The following is a 19,376-nucleotide window of genomic DNA, read 5'->3' as shown; positions in this document are numbered from 1 at the left end:
CCACTATCTAGATGCAACTCCCTTGACATATGCAGAGACACTTTCCACTAGATCAGGTTGCCCAAATCCCCATCCATCCTGCTCTTGAGTATGTCCAGAGATGGGGTATTTACAGCTTCCCACAACAGTCAGTTCTAGTGCCTCATCACCGCAGTAGTAAGGAACATTTTCCTAACATCTGATCTAAATGTACCCTCTTTAAGTTTAAAAGCCATTACCCACTGTCGTATCACTACACTTCTGAGAAAAACAAATCTCTCCTCATCTTTCCTGCAGTCCCTATTTAAGTACTAGATGGCTGTTATTAGATCTCCCTGCAGCCTTCTCTTCTCTAAGGCTTGCATCTCTTCTCTCAGCCTATCTTCATGAGAGGTGCTCCAACCTTCTAAGCACCTTTACAGCCCTCCTCTGGACTACTTTAACAGGTTCTATCTCTCCTGAAGAGCCTTTAACCATCTGAGACATCTCTCTACGTATGTACCATGTCCCAACCATGTTCCACCACCTAGAACTACAAAACCATTAGCTAAAAGTATTTTTTTATCAGATCAGCTGTCAAGGCCTACAGTTGAAGTTAGTTCCTGAAATTATAACAAAATTAACATATTAGTTACTCTGGTAATCAAAAGATAGATGGAGACTAGAAGAAGAGGCTGGTACCCATCACAATAGGAGAAGATTGCTTTTGAAAGCTGAAAAGGAAAACGGGCAAATGTCAGTAAGTATTATCCAAGACCCAGGTAAAGTGACCTTAAATATAGGCCCAGGAAACTTCAATTTTATAAATTATTCTTATTTACATACAAGGCAAGTAATTTTCATGAAATGATGATTAATTGCTGAAGACCAAACAGTAGAAGTAGAGACATGCATTTTACCACTTTGTGCCTTGTAGTCAAATTGAGCATGTCATTTTCTAGCTCAACACTTTTGGCTCTTCCAAGAGCTTAAAACAAGTGATAGTGAGTTTAGGAATTGCCACATCCGTGACAATTCAAACACACAATTATTATAGAAAAGAACATTAGAAGGCTTTGCTGACAGGGAAATACATCAATTTGCAAGACATACGTATAATAGCTTAGTTGGCCTGACGTCTGATAGGTTTCGAAAGAGAACATTCTGCCATAACTTGCTTCCTAACATAGAAGGGATCTTTGCTATAAAAGAACAGCTACTAGATCAACCTGCATACTGAGCATCTACTATTGTACCATAATAATCAAAATCTGGTTTCCAAAATCCCAAAATGTATTCCACACTGGAATTTGAAACTTAAATTACTAAAAAAAAAAGTTAAATATAAAATTGTACTAAATTATTCATTATAAATACGGCATGAAAAATTCAGAAAGGCTGGACTTCACATATTTAAAATTTCAAACAATGTAAATAGATGGTAATTACCAGAGGACAGTTATTTGAAAAGCAGCTTTGCAGTTTGTTTCAGAGCACTATCTTTACCTTTTCTATGCATTTCCGCAAGCTATGGATATTTCGAACCCACCATCCTATACCCATAGCTCTGAGTTCTGACCACGTTGGATCCCCTTTCTGCATTGCAGGGAGCATGCTCAGTAGTTCTTCTTCCGCTACTGAATGAAATGCCCAGGCAAAATGACTGGTAGATAAACCTAGATAATCACAATAAAAAATAAATAAAATGAAATAAGACCATTGCAAGGAGGTAAGGGAGTTAAGAGAAAAGGGAAGAAGGCCCAATTGTTTATTTTGAACTTTTGACGGCATTACTGATAACAGAAATTTTAATATTTTAAGCACTGCACACGGAGTATTTTAAAAAGCTCATGCAGATAAAAGCATTTTTTTCCACTTTAAAACTGTTTAGTTTGCAAAGAATAGTTACTGACTGAAGCCCAAATTATAATATGTAGCATGAAGATTAGCTACAAAATGAAGTGCAACAGGTCTGTCAACTTTTCAGTGTTTTCATTACTTCTACTTAGATTGGAAAATGTGGTTAAAGTCCAGGAGAAAACATATTTGACAACAGAGACATACAAGAACACTGGAAGAAGAGAGCCATGACATGAGGGAAACAGTAATTGCTATAAAAGCTAGCTATAGATGACTGAAACTCTAAGGATGACCATGGGATGCCGCTCTGCACTGTGGCACACTCAACTGCTCTTCTACAAGAGCACAAGAGGCATTTGCAATTCCCACCAATTTCTCAGCTCAGGAGACATGTAAGTATTTCCAATTTAAAGGATACCAGCAGAGACCTAAGTTGATAATACTGTGTTATGATAATTTGGAAATGTTCTAACCTTGTATGTAGCTGAGTAAGTGACCAAATGATTGAAAGTATCATCATCTGTTCTGATGACTAATAGAAGGGTGAACAAATAATCACAGCCAACTCTTTAAATTTGGTTAAGTCCTAATCAAATATTCCATTTTGTAATATAAGGTTGGAACTAGTTAAAACTGTACCATGAAAAACTTCATTTAAGATAGTTTCCTGGATAATTACACTAGGTGTACAAAAAAGGTTTTAGGGTCTAAGTAGAGAAGGATCTTACCCCAGCCCCCACCCCTCACTCCCAAGTAATAAAAGCTAAAGTAAAGGAGTATTCTGTATTTTCTGCTTCATTACTCCTAAATAATGATATTGGAACATCATGGTGCTACTGTCTGTTCTTTTGGGGAAATAGAAAAAATAAAATTGAAACTACAAAATTGTTACAGTTGCTTGTTTTTTTCCCCATGGATCTCTTTTTTTTTTTTTAAATTACAAAATTACCTCATTGATTCTTCACAGACATAATAGAAAATCACATGTACTATACTGACTAACACCTCATTTAAGAACATATTGGTTACCTTGGTGAAGCAGCTGAGCTCGATGTACAGGAGGAAGCGAAGTTGTTAGAAATGTGTGAAGTCGAACAGCTAATAAAAATTTTAAACCGCACTCATCAAGAGTTTCTCCACCTGTAATTAAACATACTAGTATGCACTTCACTGAAACTAATAAATAAAAATAATAAAAATAGCTATTGAGTATCTTATGAGAAGAAATAACTTGTAATTTTACACATACTGTTGCTTTAAAAATGCAATAGCTTAATTCTTCCCTTTAATACAAGAGAAAAAAAAATCTCAAATCTACAAAGTTACTTATCAAATAAAACAAAATTATTTCTCTATTTCTCTATGTAGAAGAACAAATACAGGCAGTAAACAAAACTGTCTCTTCAAAAGTGAAAAAGAAAAGAAAAAAAACAATTACAGCACACAGACCGACTTAAAAACACTGACATTAACATTCAGCAATGCAGATTTTGACAGTATGAAAGTCAGAAACCTAAGCTGAACCATAAACACTGTGATAACACAGCAAATCAAAGAGGATATACAGTAACACAGAAATAGGAAATGCTGACGAGCCACAGAAATATTAAAAAATAACAGGAAAGTTCCAGAAAGAGTTGTGAAACAGTAATACATAAAATCTAGAAGACAGCTTACCCTGGCTTCTGTCCCTGCTTTCTCCAATGTCAGTACTAGTAGTAGCAATAGTATCTGCCAAGGCCATCAATGACATCTGTTCCATCCTAGTCAGACCTGGCAAGCTTGAATGAAGCAAGTGACGAGAAAGAACTTGGGCATGCTCTGGTCCAAAGTAAGTTGGGCTAAATTGCGAAAGATCAATTACTTTCGGTTTCACACTGTCTTCCTCTGCATCAAACGTTACAAGTTCATCTGTACTTATAACAGAATTTTGAAAGAGATCTTCATAATTGTCCTTGGGCACATCATTTTTACTTTGACTATTTTGACTATGAGACTTTTCTGAACAGGAATGAGAGGAATCGTCATCTGCAGCAAGCAGAGCATACAGCGGTAATGGTGGAACAGAGTCTATTTCAATATAGTCTGTAGTCTCCATTTTGCTGAACGTTTTGGGATCTCGTGAAGTACTTCCACTAGCACTGATGGTCAGAGATCTAAGTCTCCTATCATGATTAGGTTCAGATTCATTTATAGCAACAACTTCTCCAGCAATGCACTTCACTAGATGGGACAGAATGGCTTTTGTTCTACGTACTTTACCAAGATCCATGAGTTCTAACAGTTGGTGTGGATGGTACTGAGGTAAAGTGGGAGATAACATATGAGCTGCTTCAAAAAGACCAGAGTCTTCCATTTCTGCAGACAGATCAAAGGCAGATCTTTTCCCACTAAGTTTCTGTGCAAGGCTGGTCATAGATCTGGTCAAGGTTCGCTTTGGTGGAGGCAGACCTGAGGCAGCTGACTGGCTTTCTTTCATTAAGCTAGTTATACTTGGCATACTGCAGGAATCTGTACTAACTGGACCCTGCTTGGCAGGAGGTTGCCATTGAGAATAAACATGCATTTCACAGTCCATTCCAACTACAAGAATGCCATCACGCACCCAAGACAGGGAGACTGGAAAAGGAGGTGATCCCTCTACAGAAGAAACCAAGTCAACAGAACGCAGCAGAACAAACCTAGAAAAGCTTGTAGCCTTTGTAGTAGTACTGCCAATATGGGAGATTGCTACAGCCTCCTTACCAATTTGTTCTTGCATTTTTCCAGACAGCTGGCCAAACATATAAAGTTTTGATCCAATTCCCACTGTTAGAATATGGGAACCATCCTCCCTAGACATCCAGTCTAAGTGTACTAAGTGCTTAGTACTAGGAATAACATTACCACATGAGAGAGAAACTTCCTGTCTGTTATATGCCACTAAATTACTATCAATACTAACAGCAGAGTCTAACATAGTGCCTATCTCATCTAAATGAAGAGTCTGTTCAAGAACCCACGAAGAACCCCCTGTAGATTCACATTCAAAAATACTAACATGCATAACAAAGTCTTGAGAAAGGTGGTTGTTTTTAGATGTTACCTGCTTGTATGCTACAGCTAATCGGTTTGTGTGTGCACAACTAACTTCAGTTGGGCTTCCTGGAACATTAATAGCACTACTACTAAGAAGTCCATCCTCAATCAGTAACGGCCATTCTTCCCAGATGTATGTTACATCACTGTGTACATTAGATTCTGGCATGGAAGAAACTGACGATTCATTGGTCACCCTGCATCTCCAGAATCGAACTTTTCCATCTGTGCATGAAGTAGCCAGCAGATAGGGTGCACGACAGACAGGGTATATAGAAGAACTGCTCAGATGCCCTAAAAATAAAATGATTTTTAAATGGGCCAAAAGTAAAAATATTTTTGTTCATTTAACATCTTATTATTTTGAAACAAAGTATCAGTACTTCTTCATAAAAAAGCTTGTTCCCAGAACTTCACATCCCAGGAGATGATATTTTAAAAAATCCTGTGGAGCCATTTTAGCATTAGTCTCTATGTCATTCTCTAGAAAGGATTTAAATTGCACAATTTAAACTTGAGTATTAATCTCACTAGGTACCAGTTTTTGTGTTGCATGGGAAAGAGACATTGTTTTCTTCTCTCTCACCAGAAAGAAGATACGCTTCTGTAATCTCTCCTATCAAACAGAAATTTCCCAGTCTGAAATCCATCTTTTCAGAATACTGTTCGAAAGCCTTCTGGTTGCAACCTACAATTTTATACACCACCAAAATCTAATTAATGACTGCAAATCAAATTTGTGCTTCTAAAATTTCTTTTATCATCAGAATCTGGACTTAAAGAAATACTAAGTAGTAAAGTATAGTAATCCTTATTTTAATATTACTGCCAGGATCCAGATGACAAATAATAAAATGGGGTGAGCATTAGCAAACCTTTCCAAATTACAATACCTGTAGTTACTGTCTAACAACACTAGATTATTCATTTTGCTCTGAAGGAAAAAAAAAAATTACAAACCTGCTGAAGGCTTAACACTTATTATCTCCACTCCTTCTGGCAAACTCAGCTCTTGACTATACACCATTTTTGAAGACAGAGTGAGCCAGCTGGTGCTCTGAAGGTTTGCTCTACAGGCCTGGTACTTTTGTGTGAAAGGTGACTGGATCTTCTCTGGATCTGGTGAAGAATACAACTCTTCTGTTTGTGTTGCTGTGTCAGGAGTACTTGAGTCTATCTTTTCATCTGAAAAAAAGTTTGCTTTATTAAAAAAAAAGTCAACAATCTCTTTTAACTTAAGAGACAGTGTCGCTGACGTGAAAACTTCCAAAGGATAGGTAAAAGCTTAGAATTTTACTTTCTTTTAAAAGAAATATGCTCTTGATCTCAGATTAAGAGAAATTGTAACACACCTGAAATACTGGAACTGTAAAACAGTTTAGTAATTATGAACAGTAATACTGTTAGAGACAGCAAAATTACAGAAGAGATAAATATGTGGGGCTCCACAGAAATTAATGCTTCATTAGGCATGAAATATTTGCAGCTAGAAACAATTGAACACTCTTCAAAGTCTTACCTCAAAGATCAGGAAGAAGTAGTTTTTCCTGAAATTTTGGCAACATTCATTTAAAACGTAAGATTTAAGAGATTATGTGTTATGAATGCTTTATTACCTTTTAATTTAAAAAAAAAAAAAAACCACAGTAAAAGTATGATTTGAAACCTGTGTTCTTTGAAAAAATGTAGAAAAAACAACAACAAAACCCTTATCAGTAATTCCTTCACCATGTAAGTAGACTAGAAAATTTTATGTTTTGTCACAAATTTCTTACCTTCTATAATACTTAAAATAACTTTTGACATTCTGCCTGTTGGCAAAAGTGTGATAAGTAAAAGTTGTGGCTTAAAATATAGGAACATGCATTATAAAACTCCTCCAGTGTGTGGCCAGTGTTTGATCTAGGATGCCTTAAAATCCTAGAGTACCTAAACTTTATAGTTTTAGTGGTACTTTAATGATCTGAAAGAGAATTAGCAGATTTCTGTATTTAGATTTGCACATAACTGTAATTGTAATCATTTCAGACGACAGTCCAATATAACACATCTTAAATTCAAAAACTGCAGAAAAAAACTTCTGAGAAGCAAAACATCTGAACTGTTAGGCTGCATTTACACCATATATGTGCCTTTAAGATCAAAACAAAACAAAACAAAAAGCATAGCCACCTTAGGGCTCATGATGAATTCAAACGCTTCAGCATTCTGAAAATTAAGAACTAGTAAAGAAACAGTGGGTTTTGATGTAAGCTTTTAACAGAAGAATGGGGGTTCTTTCCAAAAGCTGAAATATTACTTAGGAAACCACTTAGTAGCAGATATATTCAGAAGAAAGTGAATTTTTTTTCTTAAACAAGCATCTATTCTACAGGGAAAAGGGCTTACCTACTGAGACTGGAATTGACTTCAAATGTAAATGCCACATGTGCAGTAATGAACGGCTTTGAGTATACTCTATTACTATTAAGTAGAATTTTTCAGAAAATCCATTCTGCTGTTTTCCTGATGAAAATCAGAACAAGAACATTTTATTTCAACTGAATGTGCCAGCTAGCAAGTAAGCTACTGTGAACTGACGCTCAAATGCAATGACTGTATTTAACTCCCTCCCATTACTTTTATGAATATTTTAGCACAAGCAATAACCCCTGCCACTTCTTCAGGTACGTACACGAAAAATTTCACTATTTTGTTTCAGAAGGGATAAAAATCTCCCATGTGTTTAAAGCTAAGTCCCAGAACTTATTCTCAGTTCTACATGTCCTTAATGAGTCTGTTGCATATACTTAAGCATCTACTATTGAATGCTCTTTTAAAAAAAAAAAAAAAAAAAATCAAAAGCCAAGTACTTGAAATGTTTCATTAAAGAGTAGAGGATTAAAACCGAAGTGATTTAAAGCAGTAGGTACATTCAAGTGAGAAGGCAGGTCTACTACATTCTAGGTCATGCTTACAAAGGATCCATTTAACCCAATATCTTACATGGCAGCAGCACGTGCAGTCTTCCAGAACACATATATACACAGACGCCCAAGACTGAAGGGCTTCCATGCAAACACATGTCAAATTTACTGCCACATAACTCTTATTTTTTTTCCTCATTTCTGCTCTTTCCATCATCTCATTTGTGTTTCTGGTAAACGCGGCTCTCAGTAGTGGGCAATTTCATAGACAGTATCTATTACTCCACATCTTTCTTAAGCAAAAACAGCTAATTCAGAATCAATCCCTACGTACATGCAGCTCATGTCATTTTTCTTAAAACGTCTCTTTTCTTACACCAAAAATATATTTCCTATATCTAGTTTTAAGCAAGATTTTGATACTTCACACAATTTTGCTTCCTCATATTTAGCAGTCTTACTAATACTGCAGATAACTTGGAATCACAGACCACAACTTTATTTTGACCTTTGTTTTCCAAACCATTAAGTTGGAACAGAACAACACAAAATCGAGGATGCCTAAACAACAAAAACACTGATCAACTCTACCAATGAAAAAAAATTATTCCAGAGAACTTGGGAACAATCTTAAGATGCACAGAATCATAAACCCTATAATTATAACTATGCAATATCCATGCACTACTCACAGTATTGTATTTTAAGTTGTGGGTATTTTGGGGATGGTTTGCTAATTTGGAATAATTTTTATTGTATTATTAGGCCTGATGATAGCATTTAGCTTATGTAAATGATGAGCATCCTTAATGAAAGGATGTAGATAAGTTTGCTGTTACATCATGTCTTTCAATTACAGGCTTTAAATTTTAAAACACTTAACGTAAGAAGGGTATCAACAACAAAATGCTTTAAAAAGTAATTGATGGGTACTTCACACATTAAGCTACTTTGTCTAAATTTGGATGCATATTAGTCCCCCAAGCACCTATTATAGGTTTCCTTACACTAGAATTTCTTTAGTACACAAAGCTCTTAAATGAAGAAAATGCAAAAGCCTATACAATAAGTTCTGCAGAAAGCAACATAAAATTATTTGTCTTCAGTATTTAATGAAAAATAGTTTTTTACCAGAATCCACTACATTATTCTTCTTATCAGGCGTTTCTTTCTCTTGGTTATTTAAAATGAAGTCTTCTTGAAAAACATGGAATAACTGTGTTTTCCTGCCATGCTAAGAAAGTAAAAGACACACACAAGATCTGAACATCAGATTGCATTGCATAAGCTTTCTCTCTAGCATGGGAGCTTTTAAGTTGATTGTTAAGTTGAATACAAGAAAAGTTTCCCCAATAAAATGCACCTCATTATTAAAATTTTCTCCATCTGCAAGTGGACAAACTAAAAGCAAGTGTATTAAAGTGTATTAAAAACCATATAATATCCTGAGTTGGAAAGGAACCACACGGAATATCAAGTCCTGGCTCCACACAGGACTGCCTCAAATTCAAATTTGATGTCTAAGAGCATTGCCAAATGCTTCTTGAACTCCAGTTGGCTTGGCTGGTCAGCGTAAGTCAGAATGAGTCTTTGAATATTTTATTTCACTTGACAGTAAGTTGTAAGTATAACCTCTATTGTTAACACTTTGTAACAAGGTGCTTATACTATGAAGTAAGTACAGAAAAAGGTCTTACAAGCTCTGTGATAGCATCCAATTCAATGATACATCCCGGACGTGCAGTAGATTGCTGACTTATGATGTTGAAAACTTCACCAACGTATTTCTGTTTTAAAAAAGTCAGTGGGATGATTCTGTTAAGTCAGTTTTGTCCATTTCTGTAACAGCCTACTAGCTAGATGTAACATCTAAGCAAATGTTAGCAAAAGCTATATATACACTGGCTGCAAGTTTCCATAATCACTGATAACATTTGTAGCTTTATCAAACGACATATTATTTCTGTTGACAAAATGTGGGGAGAACTTGACCTAAACCGAAAAGCATCACATGCAGCAGTTTATTGCTCTTTCACTGAGCTGAAACATTTTTTCAACTGTAGTGCCACTATAGTGCTAAAAAGCTTTATGGTATCTGTTTTTACAAGCAGAACTGGACTACCGTGATCTGCAAAATCCTCAGCAACCAGCTTAGTCAGTTTGTAACAAATCTGTAATTATTAATCACTGAATGAGATTCCAAACCTCCAAAAACTTGACACAGAATTCACTTACAGAAATCTCTGGATTGGATTGCTCACACAGAAGTTTTTTAGCATCTATTACAGCTTGATATAATCTCAAATGCTGTCCATCACTAGCCACAAAGCAGGCACTTGGAGAATTACAGTATGCACCTGAAAAACATGAATGCATAAACTGCTCAAAATATTCAGACACCAGCTAGCTCCTTTCTTCATCAAGAGGAAATTTACAACATACAAAACACAGCATGAGAAATATTCCCTCCTTAATTTCTGTTCATATCCAAGAACTACAAAGTATAATGCTTTGCAAACAAACTAAAGAACAGAGAACAAAATCAGAATTTGGTATTTAAATTAGAGCAAAATCCACCTCCGTTTTTAAGTGTTCACCCCAGTCTGCAATCTAAAGAATACACTAGCATCTGAGCACATATCTTCATTAGCTCCTAAAATAAGAAGTACATGAAAGAGGCAGAACTCCACAGCAATTCTTCAAAAGAGAATACACAATTTCAAAGCATTGGTAGCTTGGAAATTTGTAAAATAAAGGATTTAAGCTTAACATATTTTCTTGAATGTATTCACATATATCTACATTGCCTACTTAATAGTATTAATAGCTCAGATTACAGTTATACTGGAACTCTTAGCAAATCAGGAAAATGAACTCACCAAGGCAATAGCTGGGTATAAGAGTGGGCAGCCATGCAACATTAGAAAAAGCTGAAACATGGAGAGAATTGATCCGAGCAAGCTCAGAAACTCCACCAGAAAAGGACAACGGTCCAACAGGATCAACTCTCCAAAGAATAAGTTCACTGTAAACTGCATTGGGATCCTGGGATGTTACATTTGCACTGCCTCTACCCTGAAGTCTTACTGTTGACTCCTTAGACTTTAAAGAATCATTTGCCTGTTTTGCATTCTCAACGTCTGGTGAACTTAGAGCATTGTGATGTGAAGTTGTAAGCAGCAGTGGTAATACTGAATGGCAAGCCAAGTCATTAAGATGAAAACGGTGACCACAGTATCTTGATTTATGTGAAATACTAAGTACGGTTGAAAAGGCAGATTCTTCAGCAAAACTCACTAGCCATTGGTTCAAAGACCCATCTGCATGTTTGGAAATCATCATAACATTGGGTGTGAAAATACTCAGTTTTAAACTGTTGGTTGATTTACTGTGTCCAGAAGAGATAAGCATAGATGAAGATCGTGTAAGGCCAGGAGGCTTTTGTTTGCCTTGTTGAATAGCCAAGTCAACATTTTTGGTACATGCATACATCACTATACTTCTGCAAAGAGAGTTTGCATCACCCGTTGGGAATGCAACAGGAATCCTTGAAACAAAAGACACCTGGAATTTTAATAAAGAAAAGAACAATAAGTATCAAAATTTTCTCAGCATACTTTCTATTCAGTAAAAGTGTGTAATCCCCAAAAAAAAATGAAGTACCTGCACCTGTCGAAACATTCCAGGTTGGTATTCATCCAGCCAGTCTACATGCCACACTAGCAGTGAACCATCCATAGGATGTATACTGAATAGCATATCAGCATTTTTACTCCATTCAGAAAGCAATACTTCAACTTCGTGATCTACAACAGCAGAAGATGAAGGAACAAGGCCTGATGCTGGAGTAGTCTTTTCATCACCCAGTACCTTCTTCTCTTCATTTCCTTTCTGTTCATCTCCATTTTCATTAGTTTCTAGAACACAAACAAGTTCAGACAGCAGTGTCTTTCAAGCACTGGAGCACCTTGCAAGACTGTTCTAAATCACTCATCCAAGCATAAATTTTAAATAATGAAAGCTCTAATCAAAAATCCTTCAGTGGATTGCAGACAGTGACTAACAAACCAATATTGCTGAGTTTGCATTTCAGTTTGAAATATTTTCCCCTTTCACAGAATCACAGAAACACCCAGGTGGAAAAAAAACCTGCAAGATCACCCAATCCAACCATCCACCTATCACCAATAGTTCTCACTAAACCATATCTCTCAACACCACATCCAAACGTTCCTTGAACATAAGAAGGATAACAATGTTTTTGCATGCATAGGCTGAATAGCAATCAACTCCAAACTATGTATAATATTATGTATACAGTTAAATATTAAGCTGTTTAAATGTGGTGCACATCAATACTGAATACAAGAAAGTTCAGTTTTAACATTAAATCAACTTCCTCAAGCGTGTGTTTTTTCTTTTTTTAAAGAGCCACTTTAGTTCTTAATAGTAGGAGGGAAGGAAATTCACAGAAATGTTACCGCAATCTCTCTGTTCATTATGTATTAAATTGCATGCCTCACAGTCCAGATGAAGGAATATTACATGTTGTAAAATGAAAGCCATTTGTCTATGAGACTTTTACCTTCTTCCAATCTTACATCCATTGGATTGGATTCCTCCGTATTTGTCTCAGGAGAATGATGTTCAAAATTCTTTTTAAGTTGCTGCAAAAATACTTCCATGGATAAGGTAAAATGAAGTTCTTTATTGTTCAGCCAGTGCACTACGAAGGGTCCACTTTTTTCTTCATTTTCACCAAGACTCAAAGATGTGATAGAAGGGAGTAGAGGAATATCTAACACAAAAGATATTAAAAACTTTATTCAAAACAAAGCAGTTTGGACAAATTAGTTTTTGAAAACTGTTTTCAAGTCGAAACTCAATCACGAAAAAAGAAAAAGGATTAAGTTGCCATGATTCAGACCTCTCAACCAACATCACCTTTCAGTATCACACTGTTTTGTTGCTATCCACTAGGGATTTTATACGGGGTGTTTCTTTAGTACGCCCCTATCAGCATTACAGTATGGCCCTGTGTATCAGGTTTATGTGGCAAGGTTCTAGCAAAGGGTTGCAGGGATTGAAAGAGGAGATCAAGACCTGCCCAAAGTTATTTAAGAGCCAGCTCCAGTTGCTTCAGAAGGGACCTATTCCTGCACAGAGCTGAGCCACAAGCAGTACTGGTTGTGTTTTCTTTAGAGTAGTTAAAGAAAGGGAAAACACTGCAGCACAACGACTAGGAGAAAGGAGTGAGAAATGCTAAACAGCCCTGCAGGCACCAAGATCCCCATATCCCCTGCACTGCTCAAAAGAAAGACATATAAAGGTGGATCTCAGGGGAGAAGGGATGTGTTTTTATTTGCTTTTAGTTCTTCCTGCCCTAGTTTTATTACTAGGCAATAGATTACATTAGTCTCCCCTATGAGCCTGTTTAGCTTGTAATGATAATTGGCAAATGATCTCCCAGTCCTTACTTAAACACGAGGGGTTTTTTTCTTCATATCTTCTCCTCCAGTCTGATCTGGAGTAGAGGAGGGCTGGTTTGAAAAAGTGGCATGATGCTGGGTTAGCTGCTCATTGGTGTTAAACTAGCACACCTTGCACCTGCTTTTTGCTACTACAACTTAGTACAAACCAAATAATTTGAATATAATTTCCCAGTGTTAACTCCAGAACTGAGGCTGCAGGAGGTACACAAGGTTATCAAGTATCGCATGTACCAGGATTTACACTAACAAGAACTAAAACAGTGACCAACTACTCTGTTATGTTGTCATTCAGAGCTAGGATTTCTCATTCCTACAGATTCACTTTTTATTTTTTATTTTTATAATGCTATATGATTCCACTTGGTGAGAAACAAACCAGTAATCACAGAGTAAGTGGCAGAAGCAAGCTTCAGGACTGCTGCAAAGTTACATCATCTGAGCTTGTCAAGAAAGTTGCTAGGTAAATTACTGTAATTTACTCAAATGAGCCATAAAGCAATATGCTAAAAGCTTAACCTGCACTTAATTCCCACCTGGAAGCCTTCACAGATATTCTGCTTCTAATCCTTATTTATGAACTAGTACTTCAATTCCGTACCACAGGAGACAAAATATTTTTAATGACAATACTGTTCTTTGATTTATGCTGTAATATAAGAAAATAAAAACAGGGCACACAAATAGAAGAAAAGACCAACAAGACTATCTATAATTTTGTAGTTGGTAAAGGACAGGGAGAGGAAATAAAGAAAGAGAATACTGAAGAAATTTGGTCTGTGCATCTTAAAGGAAATAGAAAGAAAAAGTACTGCCAATCACAAGAACAAAGTAATGCTTAACCTAAAGCATTCTCCTGTGCTCTTCTACCAGAAAACTTCAGAGTAATTCAATTCTTAACTAACAACTTTTTGCGCATCTTCCTGAGGATTAACAACTTCTAACTGGTTTTCAGTTCTGGGTAAATTCTTACTGAATTTCTACTTGCTTTATAAATGACACTTTTTTTTTTTTAAAAAAAAAAAAAAAAAAAAAAAAAGCTTAGGGAGTCTTTGGATTCAGTAACTATCTGGATATGCCTAAAAATAACTTTGTCAAAAACTAAAAATAAAATAAAATATACTGCTTACTCCTTCTATTGAACTTAACCTAGGTTGAATATTGTGGGGAGTGTGTGACTCACTAAAGGACTCTGAAGCCACTCAGAGGACCTTGAGAAATGGGCTGACAAGAATCTCAAGAAGTTCAATGAGGAGAACAGCAGAGCTCTGCACTTGGAAAGGCACAAGGGCATGCTGGAGACCACACAGCTGGAAAGCACCTTGGTAGAAAAGGACTTGGAAGTCCTGGTAAATATTAAGCTGAACATGATTAAGCAACGTGAACTTGTCACTGAGAAGACTAATGCCATACTGGGCTGAACTAGGGAAATCACTGCAAGCAGGCCAGGAGAAGTGATTTTTCCCCTCTACTCAGCATCGGCTAGGCAGCACCCTTGAGTATCTTGTGCAGTTCTGTGCGTCTCAGTACAAGAAAAACTGCAAGGAATCCAATGATGGGCTCCTGAGATGATCATGGGATTGAAGGACTTCTTGACTGTACAGCACAGGACTGCAGAAAGTCTCTTTTCGATAGGCTGTATGGTGTTCTAATTATATCTGTTACAGTAGTATGAACTAATGCTCTGAAAGATTAAGACTAATCTTCCTACAGCTTATTCAGCCTAGCAATATAAAGGAACCCTCTGTTCTTCACAATCATACCAAAGATTGCACAGCTACAAATACAAACTAGCAAATAAACCTAACAACAAATCCTTCAAACAAGGATCGTAGAGGCAAAAAAAAAAAAAAAAACAAACCAAAAAACACACTAAGGTTAAAATGGACCTAAAAACACTCCAAGGAAAGGATCAGCACAGGAAACCACATCACATTAGGGTACAGGGCTACTAACTACTGAACTACTCAGCTTCTAAATGAGTACACAAAGGCAGTATTTTTATATTTCAGAATGGACAAACAGCTATGAAAACAAATATTAGTTACTAATAAGGTATTGAAGAAGAGCCCTATCAACATAATGCTTGAGTAATGGAGAATATAAAGTTTATGGAACACCAGATAAAAGTGTTTTTTCTTTGGTTCAGAGAAAGAACATAAGCATGAAGATGATGGTTATGTCAAACAACTCAGATAATCATTTGAAGAAGTCTGGAATATTTTGTTTTATCAGTGTGCAGCCTGCAATACACTTCATACACCCAGTGCAATTACCATTAAATCTGTAACTCCTGTCACAAATACTCAGACATGACAAAAAAATGAAAAGCCATGACTGAGAGGAAATTCCTTCAACGTATTTCATTACTGTTGGTGTAAATTCTGCCAATTGTTCAAAGAAACCGATATGCTAGACATTCTGTATCATCAGAGAAATACTGTACGAAGCAGAGCAAGTTACACATATGCTAACAGAACACGCCAAGAGAAAATTGTAGTTACCCTGCAGTAAGCATTTAGTACAATTTCTACCTGTTGCTGGATTGATGCTGGCAGCAATATGGAAGTGACAGAGTGCATTTGCATGAGGAAGAATGTTCCTGTGAACTTCATGAGGATCTTGCTGATGTGGAGAGTATCCAGTATGTGCAACAACAGCACCTGACCTCCTCCTTCCTCGTCGAAAGTGCCTCAGGTTTAACTGCATGAAAAATAAGGAGTCATTTTTAATTCCTTTCAAAAAGAAAAAGCAGATTTTGTCTGTAAGTGATTTTTCTAGCCCAGTAGCTGCCTCTAGTCACATAACAGTCAGCTCCAGTGCTACAGAGGGAAGCCGCTGCTGCTAAAGCTGAGCCTTAAGCGACACTGGTTATGCCTCTGGGAGGGCAAATTAAAGAAGGAGAAGAACTGCTGCACAACAGCAGCTAGGAGAGAGGAGTAACAACATGTATAGAAGAAGCTCTGCAGGCACCAAAGGGAATGCAGGAGGAAGGCAGGAGATGCTGCAGGCAGGGAGCAGATGCTCCTCAAGACAGCTCAGGACAGGCCCCTTGCTGGAGCAGGCTGTGTCCCTGCAAGCAGTTCTCAACCTGCAGTCACTGAAGAGCCCCCAGTACAGCAGTGGATATAGTATGAAGGAGACCACAGCCCATGGAGAGCCCCTGTAGAAGCAGGACTCAGACTGTGGATGAAGTCTGTGGAGATGCAGTCCATAGCAAAGAGCCTTCAAGGAGTAATTAAAATTGCGTGCACGTGTTTATTCTCCAAGTTCACTTTTGCTTCTTACCTCTAATGCATTTTGCATTCGTTCCTTACTTGAAGTATTTCTCTTGAAACTATTTGTGAAGTTCACTGCTTCAGTCCAATTGTTATACCCTCCATCATACAGCAGACTATCACTTGGTAACAAAGTCTCTGCCCAGAGACGACAAACGTTATCCTTACAGCAAGTCAGGAGTACGTTGCAGACAGCACCACTGAAACGGAAGAAAATTTAAGGTGTGAAGAAGTCACTCAAAATCAACACAGCATGAAACCAAAATAACAGTATCAAACAGTTTCTACTATCAGTTTTCAAAATCATACAAAGTAGCTTAAATGTTAAGGAAAGAAAAACCTAAAAAGACATCACATAACTATATATTCAAAGCACAGAAACCAATGTAGAACCAGGACAACTGGCAATTTACAAATTTCTCTTAATGAATATTCTTCTGAATACAATGCATCACATAAGTATCCAAAAATTCCAGTTAACTTAAAATGAGCACTGCAAAAAGCTACGCAAGCCACATTTCCAGCTCACATCAGTTTACAGTTTAGTTTTAGCTAAGATTCTAAAATGACATGGATCATCTTGTCTTGCAAGTGCCTTACTATGGCTTCCAGGAAGTATCTGTTCCATGATCATTCCAGGTACAGAGGTGAGGCTCACCAAACGGTAGTTCCCCAAGTCTTTTCTTCCTTTCCTAACAAAATGGGAGAGACTTCTCCCTTTCTCCAGTCAGCAGGGACTTCCCTACTTGAAAAGTGGTGGGTTTCAGATGAATGGCTTGGTGACCACATCAGCCAGTTCCCTCATCACACTGGGATTCATGTCCTCTGGTCCTATAGACTTATGCACATTCAGCTTCATGAGAAAGGCCCTGATTTGCTTCATCCTTACAGCACGAGGATTTTGCTCACCCAATCCCTGCTTAGAGGTTTAGGCACCTGAGAAGCAAGGGAAGTCTGCCAGTGAAGACTGAGGCAGAGAACTTGCTAAATAATGGTAATGGCTTTACAGAACATCTTCAATTTAAAGATTGGTATACAAAAGACTGTATAAACTTGGCAACACACAAACATATGCAGAATTCAAAATCTACTGACAGGAATAACAGTTATAGAAAAATACGTTTTAAGATTACAAAATTGCTGATATTATTTCAGCTTGAGAAAGCATTTTAGACAATGCAAAAAAAAAAAAAAAAAGCTGTAAAGAGTGGCTTTTTCTTGCAAGTGATTACTCTATATCTAGTCTTACATCTAAGATAATCACAAACTCAGTTTCATTCTCCACAGTCCCTTCCCACCCATATACTTACTATTCTCTCAAGAAGCTCAGTATGAAGCAATCATTTAAATGTAAACAATACACAAGGCTGTCAAACTCCACTATAAACCAAAGTGTACAAATTTTACAACCCGTGTGACTGTTATCAACAGCACCTCTGTGAAAACATAGCCAATCTTCAGCTCTCTCCAAAGGAAAAGTCTGTCTAATCTATGAAAGGCGGTGAAAATACATTTCAATACAACTAAGACAAGGTGGTAGAACAGTGGGTTTAAATGAGGTTTCACAATAAACCAAAGCAGCTTCCTGCACTTCTACAAAACAATTTAGCACATAGTACGGAAAATTTTGTTTTAAGTTCTCAGAGAATTTTCTTTTTAGTTTTGACTTGGCTTCTTCTGGACAATTTGCAAACCTGGCTTACTAGAACTACTCACCGCGGCATGAATTTGCTCGTCTTCCTCCATGAAAATGAATTTACTGATCGAGGATGGGCCAAATAAACAAATGAAAAATCAACTTCTTGTGCTTGTTTTCCTGGATTCGCTCCTGGTGGTGTTACAGCTGATCGCCAGTTGTCTGTATTGTACCACACTTTCACAAGACAATCGTCCTGGGAGAGGATGGGGTAAAACAGTACATATTCTGGATAAGAACATGATATATCAGCAGAACTTGATACTTTGAAACTCAATACTTTGGTTTTCAATTTTTCTTTCAAGTGAAATACTCAAGTCAGCTCAGTAAATAGAACTACAACATCTGATCTGTAGTTGCAGAGATTTCTTTGGTTTGTCTTACCATTAGTAATTCAGATTTCATTCTCCTCCTCATTAGCTATCAGTGTTTGGCTACAAACCTATACAAAATTGTACTGTTATTCAAAGTACAATGTACTTTGGCAAGAGAATTTGTCAGCTTTGTATTGCTTTGAGCACTGTGACACTTCAGCCAGGTTGCCCACTTATCTTAAAAACATCACTGTCCCCATTAAGCTTGTACACAAGCATTTTGCTTTTTTTAAATTATTCCACAATCTCTACTAGGATATTTAGTTGACAGCATAAAATTAGTGCCTACTTGTATTTGTTAACCTGTGCAAAAACTGCTCAGATTGTTTCTTTAGAACAGTATTGAAAACAGCAGGGTTTCTTCACCTCCCCACCATCGGTTTGGACAGCTGCATAAACAGTCTAGACAATTCCAGACATTTCCAATATAGATTTTTTGATCAATGACAGTGCTACACTCCCCTCAATCAAAGACAACAGCATTACGTGGAGCAGCAAACCATTCACTTACCACTCTTTAACAGGTAGTGCAAACTCTCTTAGGATTTGTCACATTTGTTCACTGCATCCTTTACAATAACCTGAATTTTATATGATTACTCTACAAGATTGGCCATGAACAGCAACTGTGATTATGTGGGAATACATATTCCAATATGTTATCCATTTTTAGTCAGTATCAAGCTGTATTTTAAAATATGGCACAGGGAATATTTTATTAAACCCTCCTGTTTAGG

The 19,376-nt window shown here is 36.9% G+C and overlaps 1 protein-coding gene across 1 annotated transcript in view; it reads right to left on the bottom strand.

Moving 5' to 3' along the window:
* Window positions 1–19,376, bottom strand: part of DMXL1 (Dmx like 1) — a gene marked incomplete at both ends in the record, with an annotated part of 69,750 nt that overhangs the window by 32,023 nt on the left and 18,351 nt on the right. The window contains 14 exons of the mRNA XM_079548176.1: window positions 1,465–1,634; window positions 2,848–2,958; window positions 3,496–5,190; window positions 5,857–6,081; window positions 7,285–7,401; window positions 8,934–9,036; window positions 9,500–9,589; window positions 10,038–10,159; window positions 10,682–11,366; window positions 11,466–11,719; window positions 12,388–12,600; window positions 15,826–15,994; window positions 16,580–16,769; window positions 18,286–18,461. Of these exons, the coding sequence (XP_079404302.1) occupies window positions 1,465–1,634; window positions 2,848–2,958; window positions 3,496–5,190; window positions 5,857–6,081; window positions 7,285–7,401; window positions 8,934–9,036; window positions 9,500–9,589; window positions 10,038–10,159; window positions 10,682–11,366; window positions 11,466–11,719; window positions 12,388–12,600; window positions 15,826–15,994; window positions 16,580–16,769; window positions 18,286–18,461 (4,320 nt within the window). The remainder of the gene's footprint in view (window positions 1–1,464; window positions 1,635–2,847; window positions 2,959–3,495; window positions 5,191–5,856; window positions 6,082–7,284; window positions 7,402–8,933; window positions 9,037–9,499; window positions 9,590–10,037; window positions 10,160–10,681; window positions 11,367–11,465; window positions 11,720–12,387; window positions 12,601–15,825; window positions 15,995–16,579; window positions 16,770–18,285; window positions 18,462–19,376) is intronic.

This window comes from Tetrao urogallus, assembly GCF_951394365.1.
Source record: "Tetrao urogallus genome assembly, chromosome: Z".
NCBI lineage: Eukaryota > Metazoa > Chordata > Aves > Galliformes > Phasianidae > Tetrao > Tetrao urogallus.
The sequence above is the reverse complement of the archived record's forward strand: the minus strand, read 5'-3'. Positions and strand labels throughout refer to the sequence as shown.